This window comes from Vombatus ursinus, unplaced genomic scaffold (genome assembly GCF_900497805.2).
Source record: "Vombatus ursinus unplaced genomic scaffold, bare-nosed wombat genome assembly UNPS02014669.1, whole genome shotgun sequence".
In the NCBI taxonomy this organism is placed as follows: Eukaryota; Metazoa; Chordata; class Mammalia; order Diprotodontia; family Vombatidae; genus Vombatus; species Vombatus ursinus.
The window spans coordinates 70,141-86,585 of record NW_020954447.1 but is presented as its reverse complement, the minus strand read 5'-3'; the positions used below and the strand labels follow the sequence as shown (position 1 = coordinate 86,585).

At 39.1% G+C, this 16,445-nt stretch overlaps 1 protein-coding gene across 2 annotated transcripts in view; it reads left to right on the top strand.

Moving 5' to 3' along the window:
• The window catches only part of LOC114042679 (zinc finger protein OZF-like), a 28,368-nt gene extending 14,951 nt beyond the window's left edge, over positions 1 to 13,417 (top strand). Inside the window, exons 2-4 of one of the 2 annotated variants that reach the window (XM_027861363.1) lie at positions 1,975 to 2,101; positions 3,596 to 3,691; positions 11,884 to 13,417. In XM_027861363.1, the coding sequence (XP_027717164.1) occupies positions 1,975 to 2,101; positions 3,596 to 3,691; positions 11,884 to 13,337 (1,677 nt within the window). In that variant the 3' untranslated portion in view covers positions 13,338 to 13,417. Of the gene's footprint in view, positions 1 to 1,974; positions 2,102 to 3,595; positions 3,692 to 7,288; positions 7,617 to 11,883 lie in introns of those variants that run through there. The other variant, XM_027861364.1, reaches the window with a different exon arrangement.
• Positions 13,418 to 16,445: the final 3,028 nt, after the last annotated feature.

Below are 16,445 nucleotides of genomic sequence, written 5' to 3'. Positions count from 1 at the left end.
AGTTCATAGCCCCACCCCTTATTGGTGAAGGATAGCTGTGGGAGGCTTGGGTTGGGTGTGAGATAGGGATTCAATTAAAGTGCAGCAATCTATCAATAAAAGGACTGTCTTCCTTTAGTGAGAATCCACACTATGAATACTATGAAAAGATAAGTGACTCAAGGGACCTGAGAGAAATTCTTGGGAATCTCAAAAAGTGTAAAAGAGCAAGAAATTCTTCAATTGTTCAGAAGTCAAATAATAGAATAAAGAACATAAAAGATGAAATGTGGATTACACATAGACCATAAATCAGATGTTTTAAAGAAGAAATCAAAATGATTTAAAATGGAACAGCAATTTTATATACGCAATGGAGAATTGTTCCCAAATATCAGAATCTCTGATAAAGTGAATCCTCTGCTTATGATGGAAATGGAAGAAAATGAAATGGAAAGTCACCAGATTTTAAGTGCATTGGTCAAACACATGTTGTACATGTAGCAGGTTGGAAATAGAGATGACCTCTTCCCAAGTATCAGGGTGTTTTCAGATCTGGCCTGCCTCTCCTGTATGTGGTATATTAGGAGACTTCTTAACTCAGCTTCTTGACTCTTGTTCTGCCAAGTGTCTAGAGTTCTTGGGATGTGTTTAGATCATTTATTTCTCATAAAGAAACTGGCAACATTTTTCTCATGAATTAGCTCAAACAAAACCCAAATTATTATAATATTGCTTTTTTAATCAATGAAGAAAGCCTCTTTCTTCCATTCTAGTTACTCTTGTTTTACTGTAATGAAATATTATACCTAAGGAATAAATGTCATAGACACCTGAAAGCAATCCTAAAGCAAAGGCATAAGCTGTTTTGGCTGTGACACATCATCTCCAGAGTGACCTCCAGCCCTCAACATAACAACAGATAAACTCTCCTTCACTTGTCTAGAAACTACCTCATCCTACTCAATGTTTTCAGACAGATAAGACTTTATTCCAGCTTCTCAGGAAACAAACTAGATACACTTCCCCCAGTATATGCTGTACTTCTCAGTTTCTCAAATTCTTTGCAGAATTTTCTTTAGACCATATCACATATATCAGTTCTGATAAGGAAGAAATTTCCCATCACCCTCTCATTCTCCTCCACAAATCCACCTACCTCACAGATAGGACACAAACTTGCTCCCTGATTCCACAGGGTGACACATTTTGTAGTTAAGACATTTCTCAGTTTTGTTCCAACCTATCAGATAAAATGCTTTTCTCAAAATCAGATCAGGCTCTTACTGACTGTGGTTTTAGGAGTTGACTCTGACTCTCATAAAGAGTATGACCTTTGGGAAATCTCTTCTCTGTGCTTCACTTTCCTCCTATAAATTGATGAGGGTGTCACAGTTAAAAATTTCTGAGAGACATAGTTTCTGTGTAATTTAATCATTTTATTCATAAGGCCAGCACATGACCATGAAAGGGTGGTCATTTGGTTATCTCTTTTAGACCAAAGACTCCTATGATGGTGGGCTCACAGTTTCTATGCCCTTCAAAGAGTAGATGTTCCTGAGGGGTGATAATCAACTCTGACTGGTTAACATGATGAGAGGTAGGCTATATTAAAATGAGGGTCTTTGGGTATATGACTTAGGTCACCCAAATCTTGGCCAAATAGACATCAATTTCCATATTACCTGTCTTGATAAAAGGGAAAATCAACATTTTCTCAGACCTGTCTGAGCAAACACAATGAGCAGGAATACCCATTAGCCCAAACTTAGAATTTCCTTTACTGTCTGATTAGCTCTTGGCCTGGGTAAATCTTTAAGAGATTTCCCACACTGGTTGGTTTCTGGATAAGGAGGCAGTAAAGGAGTAAAACCTTGGTCCTAATACAATAATTAGTTATTAAACACAAGCTAGAAATATTCATTTCTAACAAGGGTCGGACTATTTAATTCTAAAGTGTCCTTCAGCTCTATATCTATACTTTTATTAATTTAGGGGTTGGTGACATTCAAGGATGTGGCTGTGGACTTCACCCAGGAGGAGTGGGCCCTCTTGGACCATCCTCAGAAGGAGCTGTACAAGGAGGTCATGCTGGAGAATGCCCAGAACCTGCTCTCCCTGGGTAAGAACACTTCCCTTGGTAACATTGAGTCTGCAATCAAAGGAATATCTTCATTCCCTAGTGTGCAGTGTTTGGAGCATTTATCAATTGTTAGAGAAAAGTGTAAATATCCTGTGTCCCAGGGGCAGGGTCCTCCTGCAGCTTGGTTTTCCTATAAAACATCTTTGCATTGTGTGACAGGAACCTAAAGCTGTCTCTTACCAATTCTAGGTAGCTTCAGATCAAAGATGAAACCAGCATGGACAAATCTCAAACATGAAGTAATGTTCCAGGTTATTTACTCGAACATCTTCCTGGACTTGTATTTTTCCTGGAAGATCTCTGAAAACTGCTTGGGTAGCTTTTTCTTGTCACCTCTGCCTCTTTGGGATGGATCAAGAATTGGGAATATTCTTCTTTTTAATGAATGTCAATTTGTAGCTCAAAACTCTCACTTGTCCCTAGTGTACAGAATTTGTCCTTAATCTTCCTTCACATTGCCCTAAAATTCTAACACAGACAGTGGGAAAGGAAGGGAAGGGAAGAAGCACTGATTTGCTTATTTGCCTATTTGCCAGGTGTTAAGTCACGAATATTACAATATTATGTCACTTTATGTTCACAATAACCTTCCAAGTTTGGTGATTTCATTCTCCCCATTTGACAGTTGAGGAAACTGAAGCAAAAAAGAGGTTAAGTGACTTGTCCCAGGGCACACAGCTAGTAAATGTCTGAGGTTGAATTTAGACTCTGACATTCCTCACTCTAGACCCAGGGCTCTCTCCACTGCACCGTCAGCTGCCTCTTAATTTCTGGAGAATGGAAAGTATGCAATGAGTCCTTCCTTCTATGAAGAAGGCATATCAGGACCAAATTTTCTGATTCCAACCTGGTTCTATGATCTTCTCCTCCACCTCTCCCCAGAGCTCAGAAAATAAATGCTATCAGACTATACTTCAGGAGTCCATGGAACCACCGTTGCTTGCATGTCCCTGGCATTGCCAGGAGTAACAGATGAGCCAAGAAATAGAATTTGGACCAACCAGGGTTTAATGAGATTGCCAGTAGGAGAATCTCATTTGAAGAGGCACAGACTCCCCAAATGAACAGTACATAAGATTTCTATAGGTTTCAGGGAGGAAAGAATGGGGAAGGGGGGAGTGCAAAAGCTGGTTCATCAAGGTCCCTCTTTCTGTGGCTTGAAGCTGGTCTTGAACAATAGCACTTTTTAGACAGTTTTAGAATTAGGAGTTTCTACCAGAATGGAACTTGACAGGATGAGGGGCAGAGGTTTGGCTCTTTCTCAGAAAAGGCTGTAAACCAGGATAATGTGGCATTTTCTGTTTTGGGTTACATGCATCACAATCCCTAATGGGTGAATAGAGACTCATATATGTGAACATAATGGAGTGAATCTCAAAATGGAGCAGTTCTGGGTCTGAACACCTTTCCCTAAAGAGAACTAAATTACAAGTTTCTTTAAATGCTCATCCCTAACTGACTCCCCATGCCTAGGGCTTCCAGTTCCCAGAGAAGATGTGATCTCTTATTTGGAGCAAAGTGAAGTGCCATGGATGCTGGAGAAAGAAGGCCTAAAAATCTGCTGTCCAGGTGAGTGAGGTGAAAGCAGGTATATGAGAGCTGTGATTACAAGAGGCTCCTAGGTGTTGTGGTGAAGTGCGTGCTAGATTTGGGGGCAGAAAGACCTGACTTGGAATTTTTTTTCAGATATTTCTCAGCAGTGGCTTCCTTGGTTAGTCACAGAACCACTGATCCTCAGTTTCCCGATCTGTAAAATGAGGACGTTGAACACCATGGCCTTTCAGCACCCTTCTTGGGATCAATCTGTGATCCCAAAAAAAGTCATCATTTGGAATTTGAGGGCATAGAATTCTTCTGAAAGTGCAAAAAATGATTAGGCTATCCTATATGAGCTCTTTCTTAGACCTTCTTCAAGTAAACAAACAGTGAAGTGCCAGCTACATGCCAGGTCCTCTGCTAAGCACCAGGGACATAAAGAGATGCAAGGGACATCCCCTGCCCTCATGGAGCTCCCAGTCTGGTGGGGCAGACAACATGCCCACAACGATGTAGAAACCTGCTATGGACTAGACAAATTGGAGCTAGTCAAGAGAGGAAAGACTCTAAAGTTAAGGAGCATTGGGGCAGTCTTACTGTGGAGGGAGGACTCTAGCTGAAACTTCAGGGAAACCAGGGTAAACATTCCAGGTAACAGGGGCAGGGAGGAAAAGCCACAGAGTCAAGAGGTGGAGTGTCCTGTTCATGGAACAGAAAGGAGGCCCACACCACTGGATTGTAGCATCTATGGTGAATAGGGTGAAAGAAGACTGGAAGAGTAGCAAAATGATAAGTGATGAAGGGTTTTAACAGGTCGAGAGAGGATTTTATATTTCATCCTTTTGCTGAGGAGCCTCTGGACATTATTGAGTAGGTGATAACATGGTCAGGTGATAGCTTTAGGATGATGAACTTGACAACTGGGTGGAGGAGTGACTGGGGAGATTTGAGGCAGCTGGACCAAGCAGCAGGCAATATCTCTAGAGTGAGGTGATTGGGATCTGAACCAAGAAAGTGACAATGTTAGGAGAGAAGGAGATGTGTGGAAGACATGTCACAAAGGTGGAATCAACAGGACTTTGCAACAGATTGAACAAGGGGGTCAGGAATGTGAATGTGTGAGAGACAATGAGGAGTCCATGACATTTCATTTCTGAGGCTGCACTGTTGGGAGGATGCCTTAGGTAGTATTAGGAATGGGAGAATTGGGGGTAAGGGAATGAGTTTCCTTTTGAATATGGTAGAAGTAAAACCAGGAGAGAGTCATCTCACTAAAACCTAGAGAGGGGAGGATCAAGGAAAGGGGGAGACTGAGAGTGTCAAAGCCTGCAGAGAGGTCAAGAAGAGTCAAGATTAAGAAGTGGCCATTGAATTTTAGCAATTTTGAGATTACTGGTCATTTTGGAGAGATGAGTTTCCATTGAACAATGAAATTGAGAGCTAGCCTGCAGAGAGTTTCTTTTTTTTCTTTTGACTATTATAAATACCCAAATTAACAAGGAAAATGATATCTGCATACTGAGAAAGAACTGATAAACAAAAGTATGTCTAGAATAATTTGACATATATATGTATTAAATATATATGTATATTTACGTGTGTGTGTGTGTGTGTATGTGTTTATGTGTGTGTGTGTGTCTAATGGTGGCCATATCTTGGGCAGGGGGGAGGGAAGAAAAAAAAGAAAAGAAAGGGAACAAAAGAGAGTTTCAAGGAAAGCAAGAGAAAGGAGATGGAGACACCAAATGGAAATGACCATTTAGAACTGTTTAGCCACAAATAGAGGAAAGATATTGGACACCATCTCCTGGGGATGCATAGATCATGTGAGAGTATTTTAAGGAGTAGAGAGAAATGATTTTATTTGTAGTAATAGGGAAAGGGTCACTGGTGTGGGAGAGAGTGAAAATTAATGAAAAAATGGAGATACTAGAAGAGGAATATATGAGGGTAGTTGAGGGGGTCGAATGAGATCATTTGCAAATGCAAAGTGAATTTCTTTCAGCAAACAAAAGAATAGTCTTTCCATCTGATACTGGGGTGCAAAAGGGAAAGAAGGCATCTGATCTATGTGAGATGAGAAGGATAAGAAAGCCCTTGATAAATGTCCAGTTTTTTTCAGTGAGAGGTGGGATGGGGGTGGAAGCTAGCCATAATGGAAGGCTGGGGATAAATGAGATGATTTGGGAAAGCTGCTGTGGTGAGTGACATAGGGACTCAGTCAGGGAGAAAGCAAAGGATTGCCTTGCTCCAGGGAGGGCCCTGCTGAGATTACGTAGCCTAAAATGGTAGTGGATCTGGTAGCCTTGTTTCATGCTTTCCTCTCTCTCCATTTAGCTGCACATGAGGAGGAGAGAAAGCTGCTGTCTTACTTGGAAGTCATCCATGCCAAAGCTTTGCATAAATTCTCAACCTGAATCACTTTCCTGATCTCTGTAGCTTAATCTCTGTCCCCATTCTTGGGGAATCATGGGCTAGGTTCATGTAGGTGATCATCACATCAGTATAGGGAGCTGGGAGTTAGAGACCCACAGGTGTCCTGTAGCATGAGACCCTTCAGGAGCCTAGGAAGAAGCCTCTGTGATCTTCAATATTGGTTCTGTTCCAATTCCAACAGGTTAGAACCTGACAAAGGTGACTATTTAGAGGTGATTAAGTACAAGAAAGGGACAGAAATAGGGCTGAGGCCCAAACAGTAGTGAGTAGAGGTAGAGGCTGGGGACTGCTATCAGTCCTGGGCCCAGTAAGGGAATCAATAAACATTGATTAAGTGCCTTCTGTTTTAGGTATTGTGCTAAGCCATGAGGATATAGAGGAAGGTGAAAGAGAGTCTCTGCTGTCAGGGAGCTCAGAATCTAGTTCACAAACATGGAGATAGCTTGAGAAGGAGCAAAAGATCACAAACCTCACTCTTAGCTGATGCAGGGAAAAGAGACTGTTTTGGAATGGAAATACATTTAGTACAACAGAGCAATAAGGGAATAAAAGGAGTGAGGATAATAGCAGTTCAAGTAGGAGAGCAGAATTGGGGAGGAAATAGAATCAAATAAAAGTAATAGCTAGCATTTATGCAGCACCTACCATGTGTCATGAGCTTTATAAATACTGTCTCATTTTATCCTTGTAAGAACCCTAAGAGTTAGATCTTACAATTATGCCCATTTTACAGATGAAGAGACTGAGGCAAACAGAAGTCCTGTGACTTGCCCAAGGTCACAGGACTAGTAAGTTTCTGAGGTGAGATTGGAACTCAGGTCTAAGTGATTCAAAGCCCAGCAGCATTCTATCCATTGCACCATCAGTTGTATTCTGATTTTTAAACAGAATGCCATGAAAATGCTCATACATGTATGAGGTGGAAAATGGAAGGAGAATTGGACAAGCTCTCTTGCTGAGGCATAAAAAAATTCATTTTTTTAGCTCTATAACCAGTCAAAACGAATTGCTAGTTACTATTAAAAAGATTATTTTTCTATTGGCTCATGAAAAGTAGTGCATTAAATGACAAATGTACCTCAAGGTCAAGTGCACATATTGCTTTGTTTTGTTTTTTTAATAATGTTTATATACAAAATAACCTTCGAAAGGAAAGAATTTCTTCAGATACAACTTTGTTTTTTTTTACAACAGAAAAACAGGCTACACTCTCACTGAAACTCTACTGAATGACTAATCCATCTTACCAACCAATTCCTTTAAGAAGCTGCCAGATAAGAATACCAACATAAGTAGAGGATAAGTTCATATTAGAAAACTACCTTGGCATATCAGTGAATGGCACCTTAAGGTATTTTTTGTAGAAAAGCTGTAGTGATCCATGATGTTTCATGATGCGTTCTACTGTGACTGCCTAGGGACCATGGTTTTCAAAGAGCCTGCCATCTCTGCTACAAGAATGCAAACCCTAGAAGATTTTCATCAGGGCAGAGCCAAATCATAAAAGAGTTTCAAAAATCCAGTGAGGAGAAGAATGCCTTGAAAAGTAGAATTGGCCAAATGGAAAAGGAAACACAAAAGCTCACTGAAGAAAATAATTCTTTAAAAATTAGAATTGACAAGTGGAAGTTAATGATTCTATGAGACATCAGGAAAGAATAAAACAAAACCAAAAGAATGAAAAAATAGAAGACAACCTGAAATATCTCATTAGAAAAAAACTGACCTGGAAAATAGATTCAGGAGAGATATATTAAAAATTACTGGACTTCCTTATAGCCATGGTCAAAAAAAAGAAAGAGTGTAGACATCATCTTTCAAAAATTATCAAGGAAAATTGCCCTGATACTCTAGAGCCAGAGGGTAAAATAGAAATTGAAAGAATCCACTAATCACCTCCTGAAAGAGATCCCCAAATGAAAACTCCCAGAAATATTATAGACAAATTCCAGAGCTCCCAGGTCAAGGAGAAAATATTGCAAGCAGTCAGAAAGAAACAATCCAAGTATTATGGAGCCTCAGTCAGGATAATGCAAGAATTAACAGTTTCTACATTAAAGAATTGGAGGACTTGGGATATGATATTCTGGAGAGCAAAGGAGCTAGGATTATAACGAAGAATCACCTACCCAGCAAAACTGAGTATAATCCTTCAGGGGGAAAAACTAGCATTCAATTATATAGAGCACTTTCAAGCATTCTTCATGAAAAGACCAGAGCTGAATAGAAAATTTGACTTCCAAATACAAGACTCAAGAGAAGCACACATTTAGGGTTAGAGTTAAAAAGGTAAACAGGAAAGGGAAATCATAAGGGACTTAATAAGGTTGAATTGTTTACATTCCTACATGGGATGATGATACTTGTAACTCATAAAAACTTTCTCATTATTAAGGCAGTTCAAAGGAGTAGATATGGACAGAGGGCACAAATATGAGTTGAATATGATGGGTTACTATTTAAAAAATAAAATTAAAGGGTGAGAAAGAGGAATGCATTGGGAGAAAGGGAAAGGAAGAAGTAGAATGGAGTAAATTATCTCACATCAAAGAAGCAAGAAAGAGCCTTTACACTGGAAGAGAAGATGAGGGAGGTGACAGGGAATACTCAAATCTTTTTCTCATCAAAATTGTCTCAAAAAGGGAATAACATACACACTCAATTGGATATAGAAATCTCTCTTATCCTACAGGAAATTAGGAGGGGAAGGGAAGGAGTGCTCATAGAAGGGAGAGGAGATTGGTGGGAGCAGTCAGAAGCAAAACACTTTTGAGCAGGGGTAAGGAGAAAGGAGAGAGAGAATTGAATAAACAGAGAGGGGAATAGGATGCTAGGAAATAGCAATCATAACTGTGAAAAAAAATTTGAAGCAAGTTTCTCAGATAAAGATTTCATCTCTCAAATATATGAAGAAATGAGTCAAATTTATAAAAATAAGAGCCATTCCACAATTGGCAAATGATCAAAAAAGTATGAAGTCAGCTTTCAGATAAAGTTATCAAAGCTACCTATAGCCATATTTTAAAAAATGCTTTAAATCACTATTGATTAGGGAAATGCAAATTAAAGCAATTCTGATTAGATAACCAATTAGATTGGCTAATAGGACAGAAAAGGGAAATAACAAATGTTGAAGAGGATGTGAGAAAATTAAGACGCTAAGTCATTGATTCAACCATTATGTAGAGCAATTTGGAACTATGCCCAAATATTTATAGCAGATCTTTTCTCATGGCAAGTAACTGGAAATTGTGGGGATGTCTATCAATTGGGGAATGGCTGTACAATTTGTTGTATATGATTGTGATGGAAAACTATTGTGCTATAAAAAATGATGACTACTAGATGCTCTTAGAAAAACCTGGAAAGACTTATATGAACTGATGCAAAGTGAAATGAGTTGAACCAGGAGTACATTGTACACAATAACAGCAATACTGTAAGATGATCAGTTGGGAATGACTTAGCTGATCTCAGCAATACAATGATCCAAGACAACTCTGAAGGACTTGTGAAGAAAAATGCTGTCCATCATAAGAGAAAGAACTGATGGAGTCTGAATACTTTGAAGCATACTTTTTTTAAAACTATTTTTCTTGTATTTTTATTTTGGTCTATGTTTTCTTTTCCAACATGACTAATATGGAAATATGTTTTGCATGACTACACATGTAAAGTGTATATCAAATTGATTGCCTTCTCAATGAGGGGTGTGGGGAGAGAGCAAGAGAATTTGGATTTCAGTTTTTAAAATGAATGTTGAAAATTGTTTTTTCCACGTAATTTAGGAAAAATAAAATACTAAATTTAAAAAAAAGACAAACCCCAGTGACACCTTGATCTGTTGATTACAGCTTTGATGAGATGCAATTACAAGGTAATCCAGGAATGAGAGAACTACTCTGGTGCACCACTGACAGCCAATGAAAGTCTGTGCATGCCTGAGACCATTTGCACATGAATGTCCAACTTTCCTGGAAGTTTGGAAACAATTTGACTTCAAGTTGAGAAAGTGAAAAAATATGTTGCACTTAGTCAGAAGCAGTCAGTTTGATGTAGTCATTGCGTAATCCCCAAAAGAAGTATATCCCTTATCATGATAGTTTGGAATCACTGCAGAAAAAAAACTGTTATGGTTGAAACATGCACAAGCTTGTTGTCCCAGAGGATAAATATCTTTGTAACCATAGTGGACAATTATTTACTGCTTATGGTGCCATCGACAAAATTTTAACCTAAATCTTTTGGACCATTGTGTCCATCCTTCAAGAGATTTGTGAACCGCTAAATGGTAAGGGCTGCAAAAGGGACTAAGTGAGGATGTTGTCCACTTCCACATAAACAGATGATGAGCTCATATTTTCAGAGATGGGCAATATCATGTATTTTTTTTAATTGTGTTTTTTACAAGGATTTTAATTTTATTTTAGTAAGCAGAGGCATTTAAAGATACTTTTAGAGAATTAGCTAATGGCTATCCTCCCCAAAAAATTAATGAGCCAGAACAAAACCTTGTATGCCTCAGGTAAGTAAAATTTAAAAAAAAAAAACATTGTTGTTATTCTTCATGTGACCTCAGATACTACAACAGAAAAAAGTTTTAAAGTGATCAATAGGGAAATTACATTATGCTTACAGCTAGGATAGATCATGAAATAATTTGAATATTCAGTGTATGTGCACCAAATCACATTGTATCTATGAAGAAAGGATTGAAAGTGTAGACAATGAAAGGAAAGAGAAAAATTGAAAGTGAAGATAATTTGTGGAGAGATGTGAACAGAGTATGCCCAGTCACAGGGTTTGTGTTCTAGGCTCAGCTGCTGGGATTTAGATCAAGTCACTCAACCATTCTGAGCTCATGACCTGAGTTGTGCATGTGATGAGAATGATGGCCCTGCCTTCATCACAGGTTTGTTGTGAGGATCCATAACAAAGAGAAGAGCTACTGCGGAGTTGTTATTGTTTGTCCTTCATTCTCAAAGTGGACAATGACATCAAGGAGGTGCAAAGTCACCAGCCTCACTTTTCCTCCAGAGCCATCTGGGTCCAGTGGCCAGATATCAATCAGGACAACTGGAGATGGCCCAAGATGCAGTGGGAGACCTTGACCTTTCAATCTACATCTTTAACTGGCTTCAGTTTGACTGAGGCAATGCTCATTCAGTGATTAAGGCAGAGAATGACCTCTTTAGCATAAAAAAAATTACCTGGGAGAAGACTTCTCAGGTTTTCCACCAAAACAGAAGCAATAGCTATTTACATTCATTCTGAGCCAATCAGGGCCCAAACAATGACCATTTGGCCTGGGACCTATTGTTGGCCAATCCATGAGAGCCAAAGTGGTTTGGGTTTAAGGCTGGTCTTTAAGAAAAATTTTTCAAAGTATCAGAGATTAAAATTTACGTTCTCTCTGGCAGGGCACCTGCAGGTGAAAGTATGATACCCTATGTGGACAGAGGAAATGGAAGGAAGGAAGGAAGGAAGGAAGGAAGGAAGGAAGGAAGGAAGGAAGGAAGGAAGGAAAGAAGGAAGGTAGGAAGGAAGGAAGGAAAGAAAGGATCCAGTGTGATTGTGTGTGAAACTCTTTGTAAATGAAATCATCCTTGGGATATGAGCTAATGGCATTTTAAAATAATTGGTTCTGCCCATTTAAGCTTGAAGATTTATCTCTTTGCCTGAGGAAATAGAAAGTAACTGAGTTTTTGTTCTGCCTGTGGAGAGAAGGGGACATAAATATATATGTGTATATAGTATATTTGCTTTATTGTGTTTTTTTTTTTTTTCAGAAAGAGAGATCAGACTTGAAATGAAGGAAACTACGGCAGAGCTAAGCCTTTTTGTAGAAGAAATCCACAAACAAAGATTCATGAGTGACAGTGCCTCTGACTTTACTTGGAGAGAAATCTGTGCTATACATGAAAGAATTCACACTGGAGAGAAACTTTATGACTGTAAACAATATGGAAAGACTTTTACAGAGACAAGAGATCTTACTGAACCTCAGAGAATCCATACTGGAGAAAAACCTTATGAATGCAATAAGTGTGGAAAAGCTTTCAGATCCAGCTCCAGTCTTGCTGAACATCAGGGAACCCACACTGGAGAGAAACCATATGAATGTAATCAATGTGGAAAAGCTTTTACATGGGGAACTGGTTTGATTGTACATCAGAGAATCCACAAGGAAGAGAAAACTTATGAATGTTATCATTGTGGAAAGACTTTCAAAAGTAGAAATGGTATTCATGTACATAAAAGAATCCATACTGGAGAGAAACCATATGAATGTAACCAGTGTGGAAAGACTTTTACATGTAAGTCTGGACTTAGTGTACATCAGAGAATCCACACTATAGAGAAATCTTATAAATGTAATCAGTGTGGAAAAGCTTTTCCACAGAAATTATATCTTAGTGTACATCAGAAAATCCACACTATAGAGAAACCTTATAAATGCAATCAATGTGGAAAGACTTTCAAATGTAGGAAGAGTATTGATGCACATCAGAGAACCCACACAGGAGAGAAAATTTATAAATGTGATCGATGTGAAAAGACTTTCAAATATAAGAAGACTCTTATTCTACATCAAAGAATTCACACTGGAGAGAAACCATATGAATGTAATCAATGCGGAAAGGCTTTTACACAGAGAACTGGTCTTATTGTACATCAGAGAATCCACACTGGAGAGAAACCTTATAAATGTTCTCAATGTGAAAAGACTTTCAAAAGTAGGAATGGTGTTCATGTACATCAGAGAATCCACACTGGAGAGAAACCATATGAATGTAATCAATGTGGAAAAACTTTAACATATAGGGCTGGTCTTATTGCACATCAGAGAATCCACACTGGAGAGAAACCTTATGAATGTAATCAATGTGGAAAAGCTTTTACACAGAAATTCCATCTTACTGTACATCAGAGAACCCACACTGGAGAGAAACCTTATCAATGTAATCAATGTGGAAAGACTTTCAAAAGTAGGAAGAGTTCTGATATACATCAGAGAATCCACACTGGAGAGAAACCATATGAATGTAATCAATGTGGAAAGGCTTTTACACAGAGAACTGGCCTTATTGTGCATCAGAGAACCCACACTGGGGAGAAACCTTATGAATGTAATCAATGTGGAAAGGCTTTTACACGGAAGGACTCTCTTGCTCTACATCAGAGAATCCACACTGGAGAGAAACCATATGAATATAATCAATGTGGAAAAGCCTTTACATGAAGGGATAGTCCTGTTCTACATCAGAATCCACACTGGAGAGAAACATGAATGTACCCAATGTGGAAAGGCTTTTTAGATCCAGCTCCAATCTTACTGAACATCAGGGAATCCATACTGCAGAGAAACCTTAGGAATGTAATCAATGTGGTAAAGCCTTCTAGCTAAAGTCAGTTCTTTTTTCCCCATCAGAGAATTCATAGGTGACAGGAATCTTTTAACTGACCTCAATAAGGAAAGGCATTGAAATGGATTATAAAGAACTGGAAATTGCAGTAATGCCCATCAATTGGGGAATGTCTGATCAAGTTGTGGTATATGATTGTGATGGAATACTACTGTGCTGTAAGAAATGATGAGCTCAATTATTTTAGAAAAACATGGAAAAACTTGCATGAAATAATGAGGAGCGAAATGGGCAGAACAAAGAAAACATTGTAATCAATAACAGCAATATTTTTTAAGAACAACTTTGACTGAATAAGTTATTTTAACTATTATAAGTCCCCAAATTGGAGGTAGGGCCAAGGCAGGGTCTTGCCTGAGCTCTCCCCCAAACCCATAATGACTCTTAACAAAATCTAGTGCAGCAGGACCTATAAAAAGATGGAGTGAAACAATTTTCCAGCCCAAGACAACTTAGAAGGTTAGCAAGAAAAGTCTGTTGCACTAGTGTGAGATAGGAGTGCAGTCCAGTGAAGGCCATGCCAGTGCAAACCAGGCCCCAGCAAACCAAGAGCAGGCCTTGGTACAACTGAATTAGTGGCAGCATTGGCTGTTTCCAACCTCTCATCCCACAGAGGGTGAGGGGATTGTACAACATGTCAGAAGGAGATTTATAGGGGTCCCTTTGCTGGCACTAGGGCAAGACTGTTAGATTTGGGTCACAGTCCTGGGTCTTAGTCCCAGTGCAAAGAGGAACACTGGCACTCTAGAGCTTGCCACCCGGGGACCCTGGTCACAGTTCTAGGATTGAAGAGTGCTTGTGGTAGCTCATAAACTAGTGCACAGTATAGGAGAAAAGTAAACACACCTCTCTCTAGGTCATACCACCTTGGAAGAGCCAAAAACATAGAGGGCCCCAGAATTGCCTCTGAAAACAGCTGCACAAAAAACCTGAAGCTTGGGATAGTGCCCCTCCACTTAGGAAGCAGAACCCCACTCTAGCATAGAGTTAAAAATCAAGAAAAAGGCTGGAAAATGATCAAACAACAGAAAAAAATTCTGACCATAGTGATGAGGGCAGGTTGAGTTGTGGCAGGACATTTCTAAAGAATTTCAAAGGTGCAGGCCTACTCCAAGCCAGTTAGAGAGATTTATTATGGTATTATTAGAGGTTTCATGCTCTGGTGAGTGGCTAAATTCTTTAAAGGAATTAACAGATTCAGTAAGGCAAAAGAGACAATTTTATAGTGTATGTGATGCTGATTACACGACCAAAATTTACATAGAATATAGGAATATGATTAATATCAGAAGGGCAGGAGGGGTTTGTTAAGGGATTAGGTAATAGGGGAGGGATCCTACCCTTGGTGGAATTACACATGCAGTTACCCACAATGATTACAGAAAAACTCACTGAGGGGTATATGTATGTATAATAATGATATTATAATAAGCCTCTCTATGTCATAAGTTTATTTTGGGTCAGTTCTTTACTATTACTGTTCAGGTGCCATTTTAAGGAGGGGGCCCTTCTATGGTTTAGTGGTCAGGCATCCTGCTGTACATCCTGGAGATGCTGCATTCTGATTGGCTAGGTATTGTGGTCATGTTTGGTCAAGATGGATGGTGTGGTTGTGGTTGGGTGCATGGACACACCTGTTTCTGTGGGAAATATGTGAATTGGATTTAAGGGCACAGGCTAACTAGAAGATTGAGTCTGGGGGCAGTGGGTTTGCCTATGATTGAGTTTGGGGCCCTATGATATGGTTGAGACCAGATTATGTAGTCAAATCAGGACATGCCTGCTATTCAGTGGGGTCCATAAGGAAGTTAGAATGTTGGGACTGGGGGCAGCTTTATTAGGATTCCTTCAATAGAAAGTTACTATGTGCCAAAAAAGAACAAAACACACACTCAGAAGTCAAAAAAAGCTCCTACATCCAAATCCTCTAAGAAAAATATGAATTGGTCTCAGGCCATGAAAGAGCACAAAAAGGAGTTTGAAAATCAAGTAAGAGGGGCAGCTGGGTGGTGCAGTGGATAGAGCTGTGGCCTTGGAGTCAGGAAGACCTGAGTTCAAATCCAGTCTCAGACACTTGACACTTGCTGGCTGTGTAACCCTGGGCAAGTCACTTAACCCCCATTGCCTCACCAAAAAAAGCAAACAACAACAACAAGCAAACAAACAAACAAAAAAAGGAAATCAAGTAAGAGAGGTAGAGGAAAAATTGGGAAGAGAAATGAGAGTGATGTAGGAAAATGAAAAAAGAGTCAACAGGATGGTAAAGGAAGCATAAAAAAATACTGAAGAAAATAACACCTTAAAAAAAAAAACCAGAAAAGGGCAAATGGTAAAAGAGGCACAAAAATTCACTGAAGAGAAGAACTCCTTAAGAAGTAGAATTAACCAAATGGAAAAGGAGGTACAAAAGCTCACTGAAGAAAATAATTCCTTAAAGTATTGGGCAAATGGAAGCTAATGACATCAAGAAACGATCAAACTAAATCAAGAGAATGAAAAAATAGAAGAAACTGTGAATTATCTCATTGAAATAACAACTGACCTGGAAAATAGATCCAGGAGAGATAAATTTAAAATCATTGGACTTCCTGAAAGCCATGGGCAAAAAAAAAGAACCTAGACATCATCTTTCAAGAAATAATCAAGGAAAACTGCCCTGATATTCTAGATATTCTAGAACCAGAAATTGAAGGAATCCCCCAATCATCTCCTGAAAGAGATCCCAAAAGGAAAACTACCAGGAATGTTATAGCCAAATTCCACAGTTCCCAGGTCAAGGAGAAAATATTGCAAGCAGCCAGAAAGAAACAATTCAAGTATCATGGAGCCACAGTCAGGGTATCACAAGATTTAGCAGCTTCTACAGTAAAGGATTGGAGGGTTTGGAATATGATACTCCAGAGGGTAAAAGAGCTAGGATTGCA